The sequence below is a fragment of the Monodon monoceros genome, unplaced genomic scaffold, assembly GCF_005190385.1.
Source record: "Monodon monoceros isolate NGI ecotype Baffin Bay Population unplaced genomic scaffold, NGI_Narwhal_1 Super_Scaffold_13, whole genome shotgun sequence".
NCBI classification, from domain to species: domain Eukaryota; kingdom Metazoa; phylum Chordata; class Mammalia; order Artiodactyla; family Monodontidae; genus Monodon; species Monodon monoceros.
This window is the reverse complement of record NW_021703769.1, coordinates 8073513-8094079: the sequence shown is the minus strand read 5'-3', so window position 1 is coordinate 8094079 and position 20567 is coordinate 8073513. Positions and strand designations below refer to the sequence as shown.

At 45.7% G+C, this 20567-nt stretch overlaps 1 protein-coding gene across 7 annotated transcripts in view; it reads right to left on the bottom strand.

Moving 5' to 3' along the window:
• BCAS1 (breast carcinoma amplified sequence 1) overlaps nucleotides 1-3906 on the bottom strand; it is a 98431-nt gene extending 94525 nt beyond the window's left edge. For 6 of the 7 annotated variants that reach the window (XM_029219303.1, XM_029219305.1, XM_029219307.1 and 3 more), the window contains exons 1-3: nucleotides 3835-3906; nucleotides 2688-2696; nucleotides 1264-1324 (exon numbers count right to left, since the gene is read on the bottom strand). In XM_029219303.1, coding sequence (XP_029075136.1) covers nucleotides 1264-1324; nucleotides 2688-2696; nucleotides 3835-3906 — 142 coding nt within the window. Of the gene's footprint in view, nucleotides 1-1263; nucleotides 1343-2687; nucleotides 2697-3834 lie in introns of all 7 variants that reach the window. The other variant, XM_029219304.1, reaches the window with a different exon arrangement.
• Nucleotides 3907-20567: the final 16661 nt, after the last annotated feature.

Here is a 20567-nt window from a genome sequence, read left to right as displayed (position 1 = left end):
AAGTTACATTGTCCAGTTTTAACACTGCCCTCTGTTGTCTTCTATATTTTACTTGTTTCTTTGGAATTCCTAAGTGCTGGGTAATATGTAAAATGCTTGGTGAATGATCTCCTTGAGTCCTCTCAGCAATTCTGTGAGCTAGGTGTTCTCATCCCCACTTTACAGATGAGAAAACCAAGGCTTAGAAAGCCAAACGACTTGCTCCAGGTCACACAGCTAGTAAGTTGCAGGGCAGGGATTTTCACTTTGGTCTGTCGGACTCTGAAGAGGCCAGACTCTTAGTGTTTCTACTCTATTGCTTTTAACTCATTGCTGTAAAGCCTCGGCCTCTTCCAGGCGCCATACATACTCAAGAGAGATGAGTACTGTTAAGAGTTGAATTGCCGAGGAGCTTCCCTGGTGGCGCAGTGGTTGAGAATCCGCCTGCCAATGCAGGAGACACGGGTTCGAGCCCTGGTCCGGGAGGATCCCACATGCCATGAAGCAGCTGGGCCCGTGTGCCACAACTGCTGAGCCTGCACTCTGGAGCCCACGGGCCACAACTGCTGAGGACCGTGAGCCTAGAGCCCGTGCTCTGCAACGGGAGAGGCCGCCGCGGTGAGAGGACTGCGCACCACTGCCAAGAGTGGCCCCCACTCCCCTCAACTAGAGAAAAGCCCACGTGCAGCAACGAGGACCCAATGCAGCCAAAAATAAATTAAAATAAATAAATAAATAAATAATTAACAACAACAACAAAGAGCTGAATTGCCAAGAAGATGAAGTCCTAGCCCCCAGTTCCTATGACCTCATTTGGAAAGAGGGTCTTTACAGACGACCAAGTTAAGATGAGGCCAGTGGGGGTGTGCCCAATCCCACGGGGCTGTGTCCTCATAAAAGGGGGAGGTTTGGACACAGAGCGGAGAAGGAAGATGCTATGAAGACACAGGGAGAGCACCACGGAGAAGCCAAGGAGTGCTTGAGGCCACCAGCAGCCAGGGCGCAGCAGGGAAACAGATTCTTCCGCAAACTCTCAGAAGGCGCCAACCCTGCCCACACCTTGATTTCCAACTTCTGGCCCCAACACAGTGAGACAATACATTTCTGTTGCTTAAGCCACCTGATTCGTGACACTGTGTTTGCAGCCTCAGGAACTAATACAAGTGTCTTCCACGTGAGTCTGTGGCTTCAACTCTTCCATCTTGTTTCACCATCAACAGGGATCAGCAGACCCTTCACCATCCCCCCAACCCCCAGGAGGAACAGTCCCCACGTGACACTGACCTTCATGGTAGAGTTGAACGGAGTGGGTGGATACCATCACCGGCATCCCATTTTGACCACACTCGTCGCCAGATGCCACCTGGAACACAACATGAGGCAGTATTAGCCGAGTCTTTGGGGAAAGTCTGAAAAACTCAAGGAAGAACCTCAAGGCCACAAGGGTGCCTCACAAAATTAAAGTCTGCATTTCTAGGAACTACCCTGTTTTCTATCACGCCTCAGAGAGGACTGCAAGGACTGGGCTCCTGTGTTGATAAGAGCTTTGAATGGTCTCTGCCTCCTTTCAATGAGCCCCACAAGCACGAGCAGGACAGACACCCTCGTACAGATGGGACACACAGGCAAACTGGGGTGCTGGTCTGACCAGGGAGGGGACAAGAACTTGACATGCTGTGAGGTTAACCACACTCCGGGGTCCTGCACACAAGCACAGGCCTCTCTCATCAAATACAGGAAGTTCGTTGTTGCTATTTTTCTGCTCCGTGTCCACTCCTTCCCCTGCACTGTTACAACCCCCTTCCAATTTTAGACCACTGCCCTGAATTTTTTTCTCTTCTGTTATTTACTGTAGACATTTAAAAAGATTATACATATATATGTACGCACAGATGTACATATATATACACACACACATATACACATACACTCACATGGAAAGAAAAAAGGTTGCAAAAAAGAATGTATGTTATATAATGTCATTTTAATAATAAAATAAATTATACCTCTAATAGTTGGCATTAACTGAATATGATTATATGCTAAGTACTTTGCATATCGTGTCTTATTTTGCTAATACTATTAGTAGTATGACATATGTTAATAAGTGAAGAGAGAAAAAAAACCTAAAAGACTAAATACTCACCTCCTGATGATGGGAAACTACTGGGGAGATGTGGAAGATGTTTCTTTTCTTTATATTTTTGTAACAGTTTTGCTTAAAAGAAACCTGTGTTGGGAGTTCCCTGGCAGTCCAGTGGTTAGGACTCGGTGCTTTCACTGCCGGGGCCCAGGTTCAATCCCTGGTCGGGGAATTAAGATCCCCCAAGCCACATGGTGTGGCCAAAAATAAATAAGTAAAAATAAAAGAAGCCTGTGTTCTTGAATTTATCATTAACCCCACCAAGAAATCATAAAATTGAAATATCAAACTCATGAGATCATTTGGGTCTGAGGTCATAACGGGCATCCCTGGGGTAACACTTGGTGTGCAAATTTGATTTACTTGGCTCACAGAAGTTTTGTTTTGTTTTGTTTAAGTATTTTGAAATCAGTTGCCAATATTTTAAAAATCAGGAGGTTGCATTAACACCATTTTCCAGCTTCACATGAAAAATAAGTCTCTGGGAACGTGCTGAGGGTGAAGTTGGTCAGAACCAGCTGTCTGCAAACGGGCTTCACCCTCCTGCTTTGCTCATTTTTGTCACTGCCTGGTCCTGGAGGCCAGAGGCTCCCAGACTTGGAATCATCTGGGAATCTTGGGAAACTACTGATGGCAGGGCCCCTACCCGGAGGTTGTGTTTTAGTTAGTCTCAGGTGGTGCTGGGCATCGGGCGTTTTCACCATTTCCCAGGGATTCTAATACGTGGTCAGGTGTGAGAATCTTCTCTGAATGCAGCCTTCTGTTCTGAGCAGGAATTCCCTCTATGCTGTGATCAATATCAGTTCGTAGGTATTACCTCCTCCTACAATGATCTCCACGTCTAACTGGGCTCTAGATCTTAAACTGAATTGATTGCAGAAGCACTGGTGGTGGACATTTAGGTTCTCTGCTGCCTGCTTGTAGATCTAAGGTCTAAGGAGAAGCATTTGGGTGTCCCTGGCCTCAGCCCTCCAGAGCAATCTTCTAAAGGAGGGATTCACAAACAAGAAGTTCTACACGTTGGCTGAACACGCAACAGCTGAGGAGCCTTGAAAATCCAGGTGCCGCCCTGGTTCCCACACACAGATTCTGATTTCATTGGTCTAGGGTACAATTCCAGCCTCACGATTTATTTTTAAGTTTCCCAGATGATTCCAATGTCCAGTCACGGCTGCAAACTGCTGATCAAAAACTGGGTTTCTCGTCCTCAGCACTGCTGATACTTCGGGCTGGATCATTCTCTGCTGTGGGGCCATCCTGTGCATTGCAGGGCGTCTAGTAGCATCCCTGGCTCTACACACTAGATGCCAGTAGCACTACCCGAGTTGTGACAACCAAGAAACATCTCCAAACGCTGCCAAGTGCCCCCTGGTGGGGAGGCAAAATCACCCACAGTTGAGAACCCCTGGTCTAAACCCACCTGGGAACAGAGATCAGATTGGCCCCAGGGGAACCAATCACCATGGAGACAGGTTTCATAGGCTCCCAGCCCTGCAATTTCTGACTCAGCAGGCCTTGAGCAGGGCCTAAGGGCCTGCACTTTTAACAAGCTCCTTGATGGGTTCTGGAGGTTTGAATAGAACTGAACAACCCCTGGGAAAAGCAGCATCAATCACGCCTCTGTGATGAGCCCTGGGCAGGCTGTTTATTCTGCCGTTACCCCCGACTCTCCCAACTAGTAGCTAATAAGCCAGTGACCATAACTACACCACCTTGTGAGTGTCCGCTTCCGAGTCGTTCTCTTGGTCCTCGACTCTTTGGGGAACACTCATTTGGTTACCCATTGTTCCTGCAACAGAGAAAAAGAGGGACACAGAGAAAAATGAAAACCCAAGACCAGCAGAAGTCACACTCCTGCCTATAAAACTAAGGTGCAGAGACTGCCAAGGTATTGTGGGTATATTATCACAAGCCCCAGGTAGACCAATTGCTTGTGTTTATTTTGGGGAATGAGGGGAGATCTTGGGCTCATAAATTCAACAGAATTAAAGTCAAATGCAGCCCCAGTTTTCAATTGCATTTCATTGCTGGGAGAATATTATCATCTCAAAAAGGATATTCCGTGTAGATAACATTTTCTTCTTTCTTAGCCAGTCACAACTATTATATCAAGGAGATTTTAGAATGGGGACAGTTAAAATAATACTTAAAATTTTTAGTATTCTCTGATCCTCAAACTAAATTTAGTCCCGTTAAAACCTCTCATAGGACTGGCATTTTTTTCATAGCATTTAGCACTATGTGTAATTATATGTTCATTTGGCTATATCTTCATTCATTTATTGATTCAACAAATATATAGTGAGTGCCAGCTCTGTACCTTACGCTGTGCCACACACTAGAGTTACAGCTGTGAATTAAATGGATGAGGCCCCCGACTTCATGGAGTTGAAATCTGTTGGGTGGACAGACAATAAACAACTAGACAATAAATCCACAAATCAGGCCGTTTTCGATAGTTCAAGGCAGCATGATGCAGTGGTTATGAGCACAGACCGGGAGCAAGACAACCTGGGCTTGAACCCTCTCCCTGCCCCTCACTGCTGTGTGTCCTTGGATGAGTTGATTAGCCTCTCTGTGCCTTACAGGACTGCTACAAGGACACAATGAGTTAATGCTTGTAAAGCGGTTAGAATAATGTGTGGCTCTTGAGAAGCAATATATATGTTAATGTGTTATCAAAACACATAGGATTCAGTGCTATGAATAAAAAGGAAATTTGTAACGTAACAAGAGGGGTGCCACAGCAGAGGGCAAGAGGTGGCAGCACTGAATAGGATGGTTCTGGAATGAAGTAACAATTGATCTAGATTTGGAGGGCAAAACAGAGCATTTAACTTCTGTCTGCCTTCCCCAATAAACTGTAAGCACCACGAAGGCAGGGACTGTCTGTCTTTACCCACTGTTGTATCTCCTATTCTCAGCGCTGCATTTGCATTGATCAGGTGCTAAATTATTACTTATTAGTTGAGTGGAGGGAATAATCATTCATAACAACCCCTCACCTGGCAGGCAGGCGCTGAACTAGACGCTTACCCACATTATCACTAAACCTCTCGAGAGCCTTGTTAGAACAATAATGGTAATAGTTAACAATAATTTAGCATGTTCTCAGTTCCAAGTACTGTTTTCCAAGAGCGTTTCCTGTACCGTCTCATGTAGCCCTACACACCCGTGTGAAAGAGGTGTTGCCATCGTGTCCCTCTAGCTGAGAGGAAGCTGAGTCACGAGGAGGTAAATTACTTTCCAAAGGTCAGCCTGTTAAAGATGGCAGAGACTTTGTAAAGCAATTATACTCCAATAAAGATGAAAAAAAAAATCTAAAAAAAAAAAAAAAGATGGCAGAGACTAGATTCAAACACCGGCTGCCTGTGCTCCCAACCACTGGAATGTTCCACATATTACTTTACAAGGGGAGGTAATAATATGTCCCACATATTATTACCTCCCCTTGTAAAGGAGGGAATTGAGTCTCCCAAACTCACCCAGGACACATCCAGAAAATGGCCGAGTGAGGATTTGACCCAGAGTATGTCTGGTTCCAGAAGTGGGACTCTTTCAGCCACTCCCAGCTTCCTTACTACCTAAAAGCTTTTCCACGCACACAAACGATTCCAACGTAGCGTGCGTCTCCAAAGACCTGGCTGCTGGCTCATCTGCCCTGATGGCTCCCAGAATAACAGCCAGGGCTTTTGCTTTCTGGCTGAAAGCAGCCAGTGCATCTCCAAGGATTCCCAAGGGCCTCTGGCCCATGGTGTGAGTTTTTATGCCCTGGTAATAGACTCAAGTAATCAGAAACTGGGGAGGCCAGAAAAGGGCTTTCTTGGGGGAACCTGGTAGATATCAGAATCTGGGGATTATATATGTTTACTAACTACAACATGTAATCAGGCTGAGCAGTGCTAAAACATACAGGACACTAGTTATGTTGCAATATTTTCTATTTATAAAATCCAAGATATACATACTTACAATAGGCCATCACTTCATCTATAAATGGGACTTTATGAATACAATATTGAATATTCAAGGCCAGGGTCAGGAAATGACAGCTGGGGGACAAATCCAGCCTGCCGCCTGTTTTAGTATGGCCAGTGAGCTAAGAATGGGTTTTACATTTATAAGTGGTTGGAAAAAAAATCAGAAGAATCATAGATTGTGACACATTAAAATTATATGAAATTCAAATTTTGGTATCCATAAATAAAATTTTATTGGAAGACGTCCATGCCCATTCATTTATGTATTATCTACGTACGTCTGCTTTCACGTACTGAGGCAGAGTTGAGTAGTTGCAACAGAGACCATATGGCCTGCAAAGCTTAAGATATTTACTGTCTGGCCCTTTCTACAAAGTTTATCACTTCTGCTCAAGATCACCCTGGGTAACACATACCCATTTTGCAAATAAGGAGATTGAAGCAGCTGAGAAGTTAAGTGTTGCCCAAATTGAGACTGACCAGGATTTGAACCCACTGTGTATAAAAATAATGACAACAACACTCTAACCATAGTAATGGTAAGACAGTAATAATAATAATAACAACAACAAATTTGGTGAGTGCTTACCATGTGCTGAGAAACTGTTCTAAGAGCTTTACTTGCTGTAAATGAATTTATTCCTTATAGCAAATCAACAAGGCAGTGGTATCATCATTCCAGTTTTACAGATGAGAAAACTGAGCTTTGTAGGTTAAATTCCTCGACCAAGGCCACTTGCAAAAATGGACACACACTAGATGACATCTCCATCATCCAGGTTTTATAAAATTAAAAATTATTTACCAAAAGATTTACAAACTTTCAAAGTTCCTGTTATTCAATCTAAATTTAGTCCAATTTGGGGGCTACCTTCAATAAAAATATTTGAGGTTATGAAAAAAATCTTTGGACTGGGAGAGGTGTCATGTGTGCAAGCAGGAGAGAAATTTTTTCAACCCACAGAGCTCGGGTTCGAGTTCGGGTTCCATTACCCCAATCATTGCACTTTTAAGGAGCCTCTTGGCAGATTCGAGGCCAAATGGACTCAGAAAAGGAAAATCCATTTGCACGTCTTTTGCAGGGACAACTTGGACTCAGATAACATTGCTTTCCACCAGCAGTTACAACATATGTGTTGTGAAATTGCTCCTGCCCTTCCTTCAAATTTTGCGAGGAGCCAGATTTCCACGAGACAAAAACAGTTACTGCCACCTATTGGTCAATGTCAGTATCGGCAGAAATGAACATATTCAGCCTCCAGGGCAAGGTCAAAATGTCTGGGGAGGTCAAAGGAAACGGTTTTACATTTAGCAGTTAAACCTTCCGATAAAAGTTGGCAAGACAGTGGCAAGTCCTCTAGCCCCAAAGATAGTACAACTAATAAGACAATAATGATGATCACATCTGCCTTATGACGTGCCAACCCAGTGCTAAGAATTCTAGGTGGAGAGCACTGCAGCAGGATAAAAATGTGGGCTCTGGAGACAAACCACCAAGTTGAGAATCCCTGCTCGGCTACATACTGAATGAGTGACCCTGAGCCAGTTACTGAGCCTCACTGGGCCTCAGTTTCCTCTTCTGTAAAATGGGGATAATAAGGGCACACACTTAAGAGTTTCATGGGAGTTAAGGCGTTAATACGTGGAAGGTGCCCCGAACAGGGTCTGGCACGCAGTGAGTACCCTGAAGGTGTTCTTCATGATTAGAAGTATCACCATGATCATCACTGATATTTTCAGTCATTTTCCCCCAGTTGTCTGATATAATCAACTAAAGAACTTTGCAGCACTTCTGATTCCCATGATCGTCTCACCAAAAAGTGAGGTTGGGGCCCTGGATCTGCAATTTTAGCAAATGCACACAGGTGATTCTCACAATCAGGCACATAAGGGGAAACACTGTGATGGGGAACATCAACCAGGTTGTCCCGGGAATGAGGGCATTCTGGGATGCAGGACTTTCCTGTTAAAGCTAGGAAAGTCCTGAGCAAACCAGGATGAGCTGATCACCCTGGAAGCCAGGTCGGGGACTCTGTGAGGCAAGGGCCCTTTTTATCCCCATTTAGCAGATGGTAAAACTGAGGCTCCAGGTGGTCCAGATGACAATTCCTGTCTGTGATGAAGTTTTCTCCAGTCTCCAACAAAGGAGAAACATAAATTAGATGACAAGTTTTTTCATCAAGAAAAACATATTCTTTGAAAGAGCTAGGTTTTATTTTGAAAAAAAAAAAAAGTTTGAAGGTGATGTCAAAATGCCCCTTCTTTGATGAACTGATGGTGTGAGTTGTTTTGTTCTTATGACCTTATCTGACATTAAACACAAGCCTCCATATGGCAGAGGGGTTTGTTTTTGAAATTGGACTCATGTTTGAGGGCCCAGCATTTGGAGAACATGGGGTAAGTCTTTGGACGGGGCTCATTCAGATGAGAAAGTCCCTTTACTTCTCCACTTCCCGACTGTGTGCTTGAGGCCAGTCTTCAAACTGGGTTACACATTAGAATCACCGTTGGAGGTTTAAATGCCCGGGCCCGGACCCGGGCCCCAGCCAGACCCATTCCATCAGACTCCCCGGGGTGGGGCCCCGGCATCGGAATATTTTCAAGATCTCTGGGTGACTTCCATGAGAGCTGAGGCCAAGAGGTGCTGTTTTGGATATTTTGGGGAAGTGAGCATCCCCCAGGCCAGGGACCCTTCTAGATGCCGACTACCCTGGTACCCAGAACCAGGCTCGGGATTCTCAGATGGAGGAAGGGCATTGGCTTTCAGGTCCCACGAATCACAATCAACCTGGGCATCTGAAAACATTCACAACCCTTTCAAAGCACTTCTTTTTTTTTTTATTGGCTGCACCGCCCATGTGGCATGTGGGATCTTAGTTCCCCGACCAGGGATGGAAACTGCACCCCCTGCAATGGAAGTATGGAGTCTTAACCACTGGACCACCAGGGAAGTCCCGCACTCCTTTCTGAGCCCTCTGTTTTGTCAGCCCGAAAATCAAAAGAAACCTCCTGGGTCTCCGGCTTTCCTTCCCTGAGAATAGGGGTGCAGGGCACACTTGCTCCTGGACAGCCTCACCTCCTGATTGGTTGTTGAGAAGTGAGGGGCACGTGCCCCGCGGGAGGAGGGTAGAAGGGCATCCTGAGCGGGGAGCCATCACTCTCCTCCGTTTCTGGGCACCCCCTCTTCCCCCTCATGAAAAAGAGCTCTGGAGTGACACATGCCTCTGTAAACCCCACGATTGTGAGGCTTTGGGCAAAGCACTGGGCCCTTTCAATGCATTTTTCTTGTGGAAAATGACAGTATTCGTAATGGTGACAACAATAAGCATGTTCTGAGTGTTTCCTATGTGCCGAGCACTTCTTTTTTTTTTTCTGTGGTACGCGGGCCTCTCCCGTTGCGGAGCACAGGCTCCGGAGGCGCAGGCTCAGCGGCCATGGCTCACGGGCCCAGCCGCTCCGCGGCATGCGGGATCTTCCTGGACCGGGGCACGAACCCGTGTCCCCTGCATCGGCAGGCGGACTCTCAACCACTGCGCCACCAGGGAAGCCCCCGAGCACTTCTGATTTGTGTGTATTGATTTCCCTTGGCCCTTTTGCAACCGCTCTCTGGGTTAGATGCTATATTCTCAATTTTCTTTTTTTTTAATTGAATGAAAGAGTCTTTAAATTCTACAGTGCTTTACAATTTTCAAAAGTTTCACACACATGGTTTCATATAATCCCATAATAACCGTTTCCCCTTACCACTATATTGCCCCTCCCCCGTGCCCTGTCCCTACTGGTAACAATCCGTTTGTTCTCTATCTCTGTGAGTCTGCTTGTTTTTTTGTTTTAGTCACTAGTTTGATGTATTTTTTAGATTCCACTTATAAGTGATATCATACAGTATTTGTCTTTCTCTGTCTGAATTATTTCACTTAGCAAAATGTTCTCCAAGTCCATCCATGTTGCTATAAATGGCAAAATTTCATTCTTTTTTATGACTGAGTAGTATTCCATTGTATATAAATCTGTGTGTGTGTATCACAACTTCTTTATCTATTCATCTGTCGATGGACACTTAGGTTGCTTCCATGCCTTGGCAATTGTAAATAATGCTGCTATGAACATTGGAGGGCATGTATCTTTTTGAATTAGCATTTTTGTCTTTTTCGATATTTTCTCATTTTTTTATGAGAAACTGAGGCACAGGAAGGTTGTGACACTTACCCAACAATCTTTATACATCACAGTAGTGTGTGGGGAAGGTTAAATGAGGTAGGCACGTAGCAGGCACAGAGCTAGTATATTAAATTATATAATGTCTGGTGCATTTGGTCCCACTTATCCAGGACTATATATTTACATTTTATATTTCAGATCTTGTCATATTTCTTGATGAGTTACATTATTATATTAAAATATTCTCCTTAGGGGCTTCCCTGGTGGCGCAGTGGTTGAGAGTCCGCCTGCCAATGCAGGGGACACAGGTTCGTGCCCTGGTCTGGGAAGATCCCACAGGCCACGGAGCGGCTGGGTCCGTGAGCCATGGCCACTGAGCCTGCACGTCTGGAGCCTGTGCTCCACAACGGGAGAGGCCACAACAGTGAGAGGCCCGCGTACCACAGAAAAAAAAAAAAAAAGTTCTCCTTAGAAATATGCTTCTGTTTCTCACAATGATTCAAGAGCAGTGTTTTCTCAAACTGGGGGCCCCCCAGGGGACATTTGGAAATGTCTAGAGACATTTTTAATGGTCATGACTCAAGATGGGAGGCTGCTACTGGCATTCAGTGGGTAGAGACCAGAGATGCTGCTAAACATCCTACAATGCACAGGGCAGCACCACAACAGAGAGTGATCTGGCCCCAATGTCACTACGTGGAGGCTGAGCTGAAAAGCAGTTCATGCAGGGTTTAGCCCACTGGCTGGTGCACAGCAGTTGAGGAATAAAGATTAGCTATTATTATAAATGGTAACTAAAGTGTGCCATACTTTAGAAACAATAATACCTACTATTTCTACAGTGCCTTCTCTATGCTGGGTATTGCTCTGAATGCTTTTCTGTATTAACTCTCTGTATTAACTTTTCTGTATTAATTTTTTTTATACTTTTCTGTATTACATCCTCCTAAGAACCTCATGAGGCAGATATTCTTTTGGTCCCCATTTTACAGATACAGAACCTAAGCCCAGGGACCCTAAATTTCTTGCCTAAGACCATGCTATGAACTGAATTACATCCCCCTCCAGATTCACATGTGGAAACCCTAGCCCAATGTGACTGTATTTAGAGATAGATTAGAGGAAGTTATAAGCGTGGGGCCCTAATCCTCTAGGATTAGCATCCTTATAAGAGGAGACACCCAAGAGCTTGCTCTCTCTCTCCCACGTGAGGACACAGCAAGAGGGCAGAGGTGTGAGGACTGCAAGCCAGGAAGAGAACTTTCACCAAAATCAGAATTGGTTAGGATCTTGACCTTGGACTTCCCAGCCTCCAGAATTGTAAGAAAATAAATATGTGTTGTTTAAGCCACCCAGTCTATGGTATTTTTGTTATGCAGCCTGAGCTGACCAATACAGATGATCAGCTAGTAAGAAGAAACATCAGGACTTAACCCTTGGCAGCCTCGTTCCAGAGTTCAAACTCTTAATTTTCTTACCTTTACTGTCTCCTCTGCCATATAAGTTATGCTATATTTTATTTATTAATACAACATAGAATATTAAATAGCTATTGCATATGTGTTTTTGCAGTGAGAAATTAAAATCATAACTAGTCAAGGAATGTAGCCAGATCTAAAGTGAGGAATAAAAAATTGAGAAGTCATCAATAATCTTTGGAAAGATTTAGCCCGAGGGCTTGGCAGTAGTCAGATGAGAAAATGTTAGTTTTTACGATTTATTTCTCATATTAATGTTATGATCCCATTAGCTCTGTGGTCTGATCCACAAGTAAATTGGCCATTCTGGAAGTTTCCTTTGAATCCCTCCTCATTTACTCCAGTGTTTTGTGTTCATGTGGCTTCATTTAATTTAATCAATTAATTAATTTTAAAGATTTTTAATTGAATAAATTTGATGTGTAACATTGTGTAAGTTTAAGGTGCAACACGTTACTTTGATACATTTATATATTGCAAGGTAACTGCCGATGTAGTGATATTTATCACATTACACTACTGTAAAGCATTATTATTTTCTATACTCATTATACTGTGTACTAGATCTCTATGGCTTATTTATGACTCATTGCAAGTTTGTTCTCTTAGACACCTTACTTTTATCCCCTCCTAGCCATCCCACCACCGCCAGCATCTCCTCATTTTAGTTACAGCTTAACAGTATGCCGTCCTCCTGGGAACAGATCAAACACCAAATATGGTACAACCTGCCCTGGAGAAAGAGCATTTCTGCAGCTGCCTTACCAGCCGGCAGCTAAATGACTGTTAAATGAAAGGAGGTCCTCGAATGGTGGAATGGTGACAGAATTAGTCACCAAGTAAACAGAAACACCTTTGATCAATGCAATGGAATGCAGGCCAACTGTGGCCCTTCTCACCACCCATTGAGGGCGGTGTCAACATGGCCAGGCTGGCACACCAGCAGAAGCCCTCTGCCCCCCAACTCCAAAGGCAGGGTCAAGATGAGTAAAGAGAACAGACCTGCTCTGCCAGGTCCCATAGTCCTGCATCTCCCCATGGTCCCCAGCACCGTGCTGGGAACATGGGCTGCAGTGTGCAGTGGTGCAGGCTGCCACCTGCACGAGGGTGCACATGAGGACTGAAATCCATCCGTCTCTGTGCTCCCCAAGTCCTGTGCCCTGCGCCCTGGCAAGGGCCCATGTGGGCCCAGGGGAAGGGGCTTCTTTATCAAAATGGCGCTGAGTGTTTTAGGAACGCTTCGTAACTGATGTCCTGCTATTGGAACACTCCACTGTGTTTGCATCCATTTACACATTGTTGTTCCTAGAAGGGTCAGAGCTCAGTATCTTATTCTGAGCGTTGCATCAACCATTTTTAAGCTAATAAAGATAGCAGGTAACATTAACTGCAGGCTTACCATGAGCCGGGCAGGGCCAGGAGTAGGGTGGGACAGGAGAGGCGTCTGGGTGCAAAATGCAAGGAGGCTTCCCCCTCAAGGTTGGGTAGGTGCAGATGGGCACCTAAGAGTGAGTGCCTCCCTGAATTTTGCCTCCAAGGTGCCTGGGGCCAGGCAGTTTATTTACATTGTCTCCATTTTCTCTTTCAGCAGCCCACATTATTCCCCCATTACACAGATAAAGAAACTGAGGCTTAGTGATGCAAGCCCTTCATCCCTAGAATATACGCTCCATGAGGGAAGGCACCTTGCTTTTCCTGCTTGCACAGAGTGAGCCCTCAATTCACCTTTGCTGATTAAATGGATAAAGGAGAGTAAAGTAATCCTGATCAGAAAGAAAGCTCTGGAGAGGCAGAGCTAAGGTTGAACCTGGTTCCACATGACTCAGGCACTCAGATCCTTAACCACTTCCAGGCCCAGGTCTGGGCAGCAAAAGAAGCTGCTGACATGGTGACACTCCACAAATGTTTAACCCGCCAGCAGCTCGGGCAGGCCTGTGGGAGCCGAGAGCAGCCCTCCCAGGTCTTTTCCAACCCTCTCCCTGTGCATCCCCATCACTGGAAACAAGCCAGGATGGGCTTTTCCAGGCCCATTACTCTCCTGAAGCACATGCCTTTTTCCTAAAAAGACAACCCTTCCCAAGTTTCAGAACCCTTTGGAAAAAACACCCACCATGATTTGGGACCCCTTAAATTGAAAACTACATTAGCACAGCCCTCTCTTGCCTTTTATTTAGGGAGAGAGGAAGGATCTATACACCCTAGGCATCTAAGGCAGTGCAATCGGAGCAGAGTGCCATGAGGATGGGGCCAGGTGCCCCCTGGTGTAAAATTTAAGGGGCACCAGAAAACTCAGCCATCAAGATAGACAATATATTTTATCACAATATTTTAAAAAACCAAAATTAGTGCTGGGACTGATCCTATCTTTACTAAATATGTTGCTACTTTGTTCACTGGAGTTTTGGCATTGATCTTAAAATTTTAAACCATTGCCTTAAAATATAATTTATCTCGAAAACTGAGTTTTTTGGTGTCTCTTAAATTTTGCACCCAAGGTGAGTGCCTCACTCATCTCACTGAAGTCCTGGCCCTGATCGGATCCCAGTTTCACAACTTCCTTTCTGTGAGCTCTAGAAGGAGTTCCTACCCACGCCCTCCCCCAGCCTCATTTTCCTAATTATCAGACGGTGATGATGATATAACAACAACAAAAATAACAGCTAACGTGTCAAGCGCACAGGTGTTCCCACGCGTTGGTCCCCTCAGCTGTCATGGCTGTCACTTTGATCTCGGTACTATGATAATGCCCATTTTATAGTTGAGGAAACTGAAGCCCAGAGAGTGAAGTCACCTGCCCCAGGGCAACCAGGCAGCCCGAGGTGGGACTGAGACTGGTCCCACCCTCTTGTCACCATGACTCTTCAAAGCAGGAAAACTTCTGAGGGCAATGCAAATTTCTGCAGTTGTGCTGCTGGGATTTGAATCAGCACCTACCTCAAGGGGCAGTCTTGAATGTTAACTAGGACAATTTATGTGAACAGCAGGATTCACAAAAGGCACTCGGGGAGTCCTTCTCCCTGTCTCCTTTACTTCCTTAGCCAATGGCCCTAGACACAGACTCAAAGTTGGCTTTACTATGGGGGATTCTTGTCCTGATGGTGGTCCCCAAATCACATAGAATACCCTTCCACCTGCTGACTTTCCCCCAAGTTTTACACTTGAAATGACGCTCCATTGTTCCATGCAAATAGGAGCTGTTTCTGTTGCTTTGAACTTGACACTGCCCACATTGCCATTTAATCTTTGTATCCTTTCAGGTAAGGCTATCTTTGGGTCCATTTCACAGATGGTGAAACTGAGGCTCTCACATACCCAACGCCACGCAGTGACTCAGTGGCAGAGCCGGGGTCAAGCGCAACCCTCTCTGACCCCTGGCTTCTACATTTCACTGCCTGCCACAAACAACAAACCCTCCAGCCATGCTTAAAGGATCTGGAAGCAATTACCTGCTGAGCCCCTGGTGGGAGTGTCTTCTGTCCTCTGGTGTCACCTGGAGCTGCTTTTACTTGGAGCGCTGTGTCTCCAGCTGGTGCTGCCCAGTGCCAGGCTGTCAACTGAGCCCGGCGGCTCCCTGCCCTTTGCTTCCTCGTCCGCAGCCTGCTGGCTGAATACACAGAGCAGGGCAAACACAAGTCTGGGTGGAGCCCTCCTCTCCCCGACTGCCCTATAGAAGCAGGTTCTCTTCCTGGATTCAGGGGCTGTCCTCACCTCTCCAATAAAACCCGAGTACCTGATTTCCCTTGTGCTAATGCCTCCCTGGCACCACAAGCATCCTGTCTGCTTGCCCTCACCGGCCGCAGCTGCTCGGGTTGACCTGGGTAGCTAATTCCCCTCCCCGGTAACCACGGGTCCTGGGCAGAGCAGGGAAAACACGTTCTGTAAGGTTTTACCGTTCTGTCTGCCTTTCACCTTCACTCTTTCTGGAACACCCCCTCCGCCACCACCTAACCACCTAATCGGGAGGAAATAACATCTCACCCACTGCACCGCCCCCAGTCACATAAACATCACTCCCAAAGGGCTTTGGATACTGGAAGGCAGGTAACCTAAGGGTGGCTTATTGCTCTGGAGACAGAGCATGGCATTGGAAAAGGCATTCTTTTTCTCTGCAGGCTAGAAATTCCAGACAGGCTATTTACTTTATTTAATTCCAGCAAGGATATTTACTAAGGTGTCTTAGAAAGACATATGCAATGCAGTATGAGAGAATAAATAAAAAGATAACAAAAGAAGATAGAAAAATAAGAGTGCGTACAGCAAATGGGACCAGGACCACATGTAAATCTGCATGTGGATTTACAAACTTGCTATGAAGGCTTCCCAGATGTGGCTTTGAGCCTCCTGATAGCCATTGCAAAAAGGGAAACATGATAAGTTATATTATTCAGTGTTCTTGAAAACATTCAGGAGAAATACAAACTAGTAATTATTGTGGCTTTATTCATTAATATGCACATCCAAGCACCCAACATGAATACTTGTTGAGCACTGGGCTATATATAGGCCTGCATTTAGAGTGGTGAGGAAAAGAGGCCCTGTCCCCACCCTGCCTGGGCTCATTATAATTAAACACAGAGTCCTACAAACAGAGTCACAGAGTAGGATCCTTATTATGAAACAAAAGCCGAGGCTGCTAAGAGAGAGAAACAGGGAGAGCTGGAGAAGGCCCCTTTCAGAAAGCCACATTTGAGGGACAAAAATACTCTTGAAATAAAAACTGAATTCACAGCTGGATGCACCATAATTAGGTCTACAACCTCAAGTTCATCTCAGCGCTGTACCTTTAAATCTGGAATGTAATAAACCCAATTGCTAAGCAGCTGTCAGGCGCGCACACAGTGCGGACACAAGCACGGAGGCAGGCTGGCCTTGGGCGTCAAGGGCCTGGGCTCCCGGACCCTGGGTTCACACGTCACCAGCTGCTGAGCGGAACCAGCAGCTTGCCCTCCGCCCCCCTCAGTCTCTGCCGCCCCTCTTGGCTGCCAGTGCCTTTGAGCTGATCTGGTGCTGGTTTTTGTATCCCGACTCTCAGCACCCTGCAGAATGGGGTGACCACCTCCCCGCCGTCAAAGAGGTGCTGGGCAAGCACTTCCTGATGGGACCGGCCCCCCCCATCATTACTTATGACAATAAGTGCCCCATGGATGGCATTTTACTCTTTGCAAAGCATTTCACATCCACCCATCTCAGTTACGTCCACGCCATGATTAGGAGTTTGGCATCTGTTTTACAGGAGAATTAATTATATGAGGTTTAGGGCCGTGAGTGACTCGGGCCACGAAGGAACATCATTCAGGCAGGGCACTTGGCATTGTGGCTGGTGTATCTTAGAATCTCCTCAAGTGTTACTGAGTAGTGGTAATGTGGGCAGGGCTGGCTACATGATGTGCAGGACCCAGTGCAAGAGGAAAATGTTGAGCCCCTCGCTCTAAAAGCAGGAAATAGTACTGGTAGACATCCTGAGATAGAAAGCGCTTTCCCTTCTTCCACAGTCTCTCGCTACGTGTTATGTATTTTATTTGCTATTCTAAGTCACTCTAAGGAAAGAAAAATTTAAAAAGTTATTAGCATGAGTTTTACCATTCATATTCTATTGTGCAATATCGGTTTTAAATGCAGTGAACTCCTGTGCGGAATCTCCCAAATCACACAACTCGTATTTCGTTTTTTTACTAAAGCAGAGTAAATGCCACACAAACTGACTCCACTGTTTTGATTTTGCTTCTAGACACTCATGCATTCTACCAACACCGTGTACTTTCAGTTTATGGAGGAGTAAGGAAGGGTGGAAAGGAAAAGAAGCTACTGGTTGCTCCATCTTTCCTTTTCTAAGTCATCATTTTTGCACATTGGCAGCGAGGTAACATGAGTAACAACTCATGCAATAGGGTTCTTCTGTTGTTCATACTTCCTAGACTGCATCGCCTTCTTTCTGCATTCGAGACAATTTCTGATTTGAATGGAAACTGTGGCTTCTCAGGGCTGCCAGCGCCCCTACAAACTCGGCTGTAGCTACAACACACTGTACTTTATACTCACCTTGAGGCTTGCTAGACACCCACCCATCACGGTCCACTGGGATTCTCTTCCTGCGGGGCACCATGAATGCTACCTGTGAACAGGCAGCAACGAGCAGCAGGCGTGTGTGCTGTACTTCCTCTGCTCACGTACCTGCCGCCTTTTCCATCAGACGTTTTTTAAAGATTCTATTGTTTTAGGTTCACAGCAAAATTGAGAGGAAGGTATGGGGATTCCCCATATACCACCTGCTTCCACACATGCAGGGCTCCCCCTCTATCAGCATCCCACACCAGAGTGATACATTTGTTACACTCACTGAACGGACACCGACACTTCATAATTACCCCCAATCCATAGTTTTGATTACAGTTCACTCTTGATGTTATACATTCTATGGGTCTGGACAAATGTACAATGACGTGTATCCGCCATTGTAGTATCATACAGACTAATGCCCTGTCCAAAAGATCTTCTGTGATCTGCCTATTCAGCCTTCCTTCCCCCTAACCCTGGAAACCATTAATCTTTTTAATGTCTCCATAGTTTTCCTTTTTCCAGGATGTCATATACTTGGGATCATACAGTTTATAGCCTTTTCAGATGGGCTTCTTTCACTTAGAAATATGTATTTAAGTTTCTTCCATGTCTTTTCATGGCTTGCTAGCTCATTTCTTTTTAGGGCTGGATAATATTCCAGTGTCTGGATATACAAGTTTATTTATCCATTCACCTTCTGAAGGACATCTTGGTGACTTCCAAGTTTTGGCAATTATGGATAAAGCTGCTATAAACATCTATGTGCAGGTATTTGCGTGAACACCAGTTTTCCATTCCTTTGGGTAAATGCCAAGGAGTATGATCGTTGGATCACATGGTACGAGCATGTTTACTTTCATAAGAAACTGACAAACTGTCTTCCGAACTGGTCATAACATTTTGCATTCCCACGAGCGATCTAAGAGAGTTCCTGTTGTTCTACATCCTTATCAGCATTTTTTTTTATATATTTATTTTGGCCGCGTTGGGTCTTCGTTGCCGCGTGCGGGCTTTCTCTAGTTGCGGCGAGCAGGGGCTACTCTTCGTTGCTGAGCGCAGGTTTCTCACTGCGGTGGCTTCTCTTGTTGCAGAGCACGGGCTCTAGGTGCGCGGGCTTCAGAAGTTGTGGCGCGTGGGCTCAGTATTTGTGGCTCGCAGTCTCCAGAGAGCAGGCTCGGTAGCTGTGGCGCACAGGCCTAGTTTCTCCGCGGCATGTGGGATCTTCCCAGGCCAGGGCTCGAACCCGTGTCCCCTGCATTGGCAGGCGGATTCTTAACCACTGCGCCAACAGGGAAGGGAAGTCCGCTCACCAGCGTCTGATGTCCGTGTTCTGGTCTGACCATTCTAATAGGCTGTCCCATCCAATTTTGCTTCCACAACAGGAGTTCAAAGATAAAATTGTTAATAATTTCGAGATGGTGACCACAGAGTGTTAAACCAAGCTCAGGACACTGGCTGGAGGCAGCAGTAAGTCGACAAACTACTTGGTGGAAGAATTCACTTCTGACCGTCCACATGGCGGGAGTTGCTCCTGGCCATGCATATTTTAGGTGGTGTTCATCATCGCATCTCATGACCTGGTTCTCCTCTTAACCTTTCTTTACCATCTCCACCCCTCTTCCAATATTACAGACTCATGAAGTTGTCAGCTCCTGTTATCAAACTTCTTTCCTGGAACCTGGGCTGGAGCTGGTCCCTCTGCTGAGGATCCACCGGGAATCGGAAGAGTCTCCCTGGCAACTTGTCCAGGCCTGCCCCGGCCAGCACTGCAGACCCTCCTCCTTTCTACCTGCAGGCCTCTCACTCATTCTGAGCTGATTTCAGCCGTGTTTTTGATCACTGACCCAGAGGGGGGGAATGACCCAGACACCACAGTGTGGGCACGCATGCCCACCCTGCTTTGGCTGAGACACTAAATCTAATACATGTGTCCACTCTTCACTTGGCATTCTTCAGATCACTTTCTTGTACATTACCTGATGTGCTCCTTAGTAAAATCATATGACATAAGAGGTATCTACTTGGGTAAGGAGGAAACAGAGGTTCTGAGAAGACAAACGTCTTGCTCCAAATTAAACTATAGACTGACACTGGAGTCAGGTAAAGGCTAAATCCAGGGCCCAGCCTTGATTAGAAACCCAGGCTCTGGAGCCATGCAGTCTAAAAAAGAATCCTGGCTTTGGTAGCTGATTGCCTGTGTGACCTTGCGAAGGTAGATTGCCCTTTCTGTGCTTCAGTTTATCGTCTGTTAAATGGGGGTATTGGCAGCAGCACCCAAGTCATTGACTTGTGGGAATCAAATGAGATAATTTGATTATTTCAAATGAGAAAATACTTCACACACTGCCTGGCACAAAGTATGGTTCAGAAGGGTTTGGAAAGAAAGGGACGACATTAGCTTCTATATGACAGCACTGATGAGAAGGGAGATCTTGACCTCATGGATCCTAGTCTAGATTTGGGAGCTAGATTTTGAGCATGGACGGGGTAAGGGAGCTCACGCAGTCTAACCCATCTGATTCTGCAGACCAGCCTCCAACACCAGCTTTGCAGTGGTCTCCACACCCACATGCTTATTCAGAGTCTACAGGGACATAAAGGCCGTAGGAGGACCCGCACAGCTACGGAGAGGCTGCCAAGAAGGTGCACAAATCTACACGGACCAGCATGGAAATCAAACACCATGTTAGATTCCCACACTTTTAGTCATTTGTCTCTTTCTTCTAATCGTTAGAATTAATGGCTTCCCTGCTAACCCCTGTTCTTGAG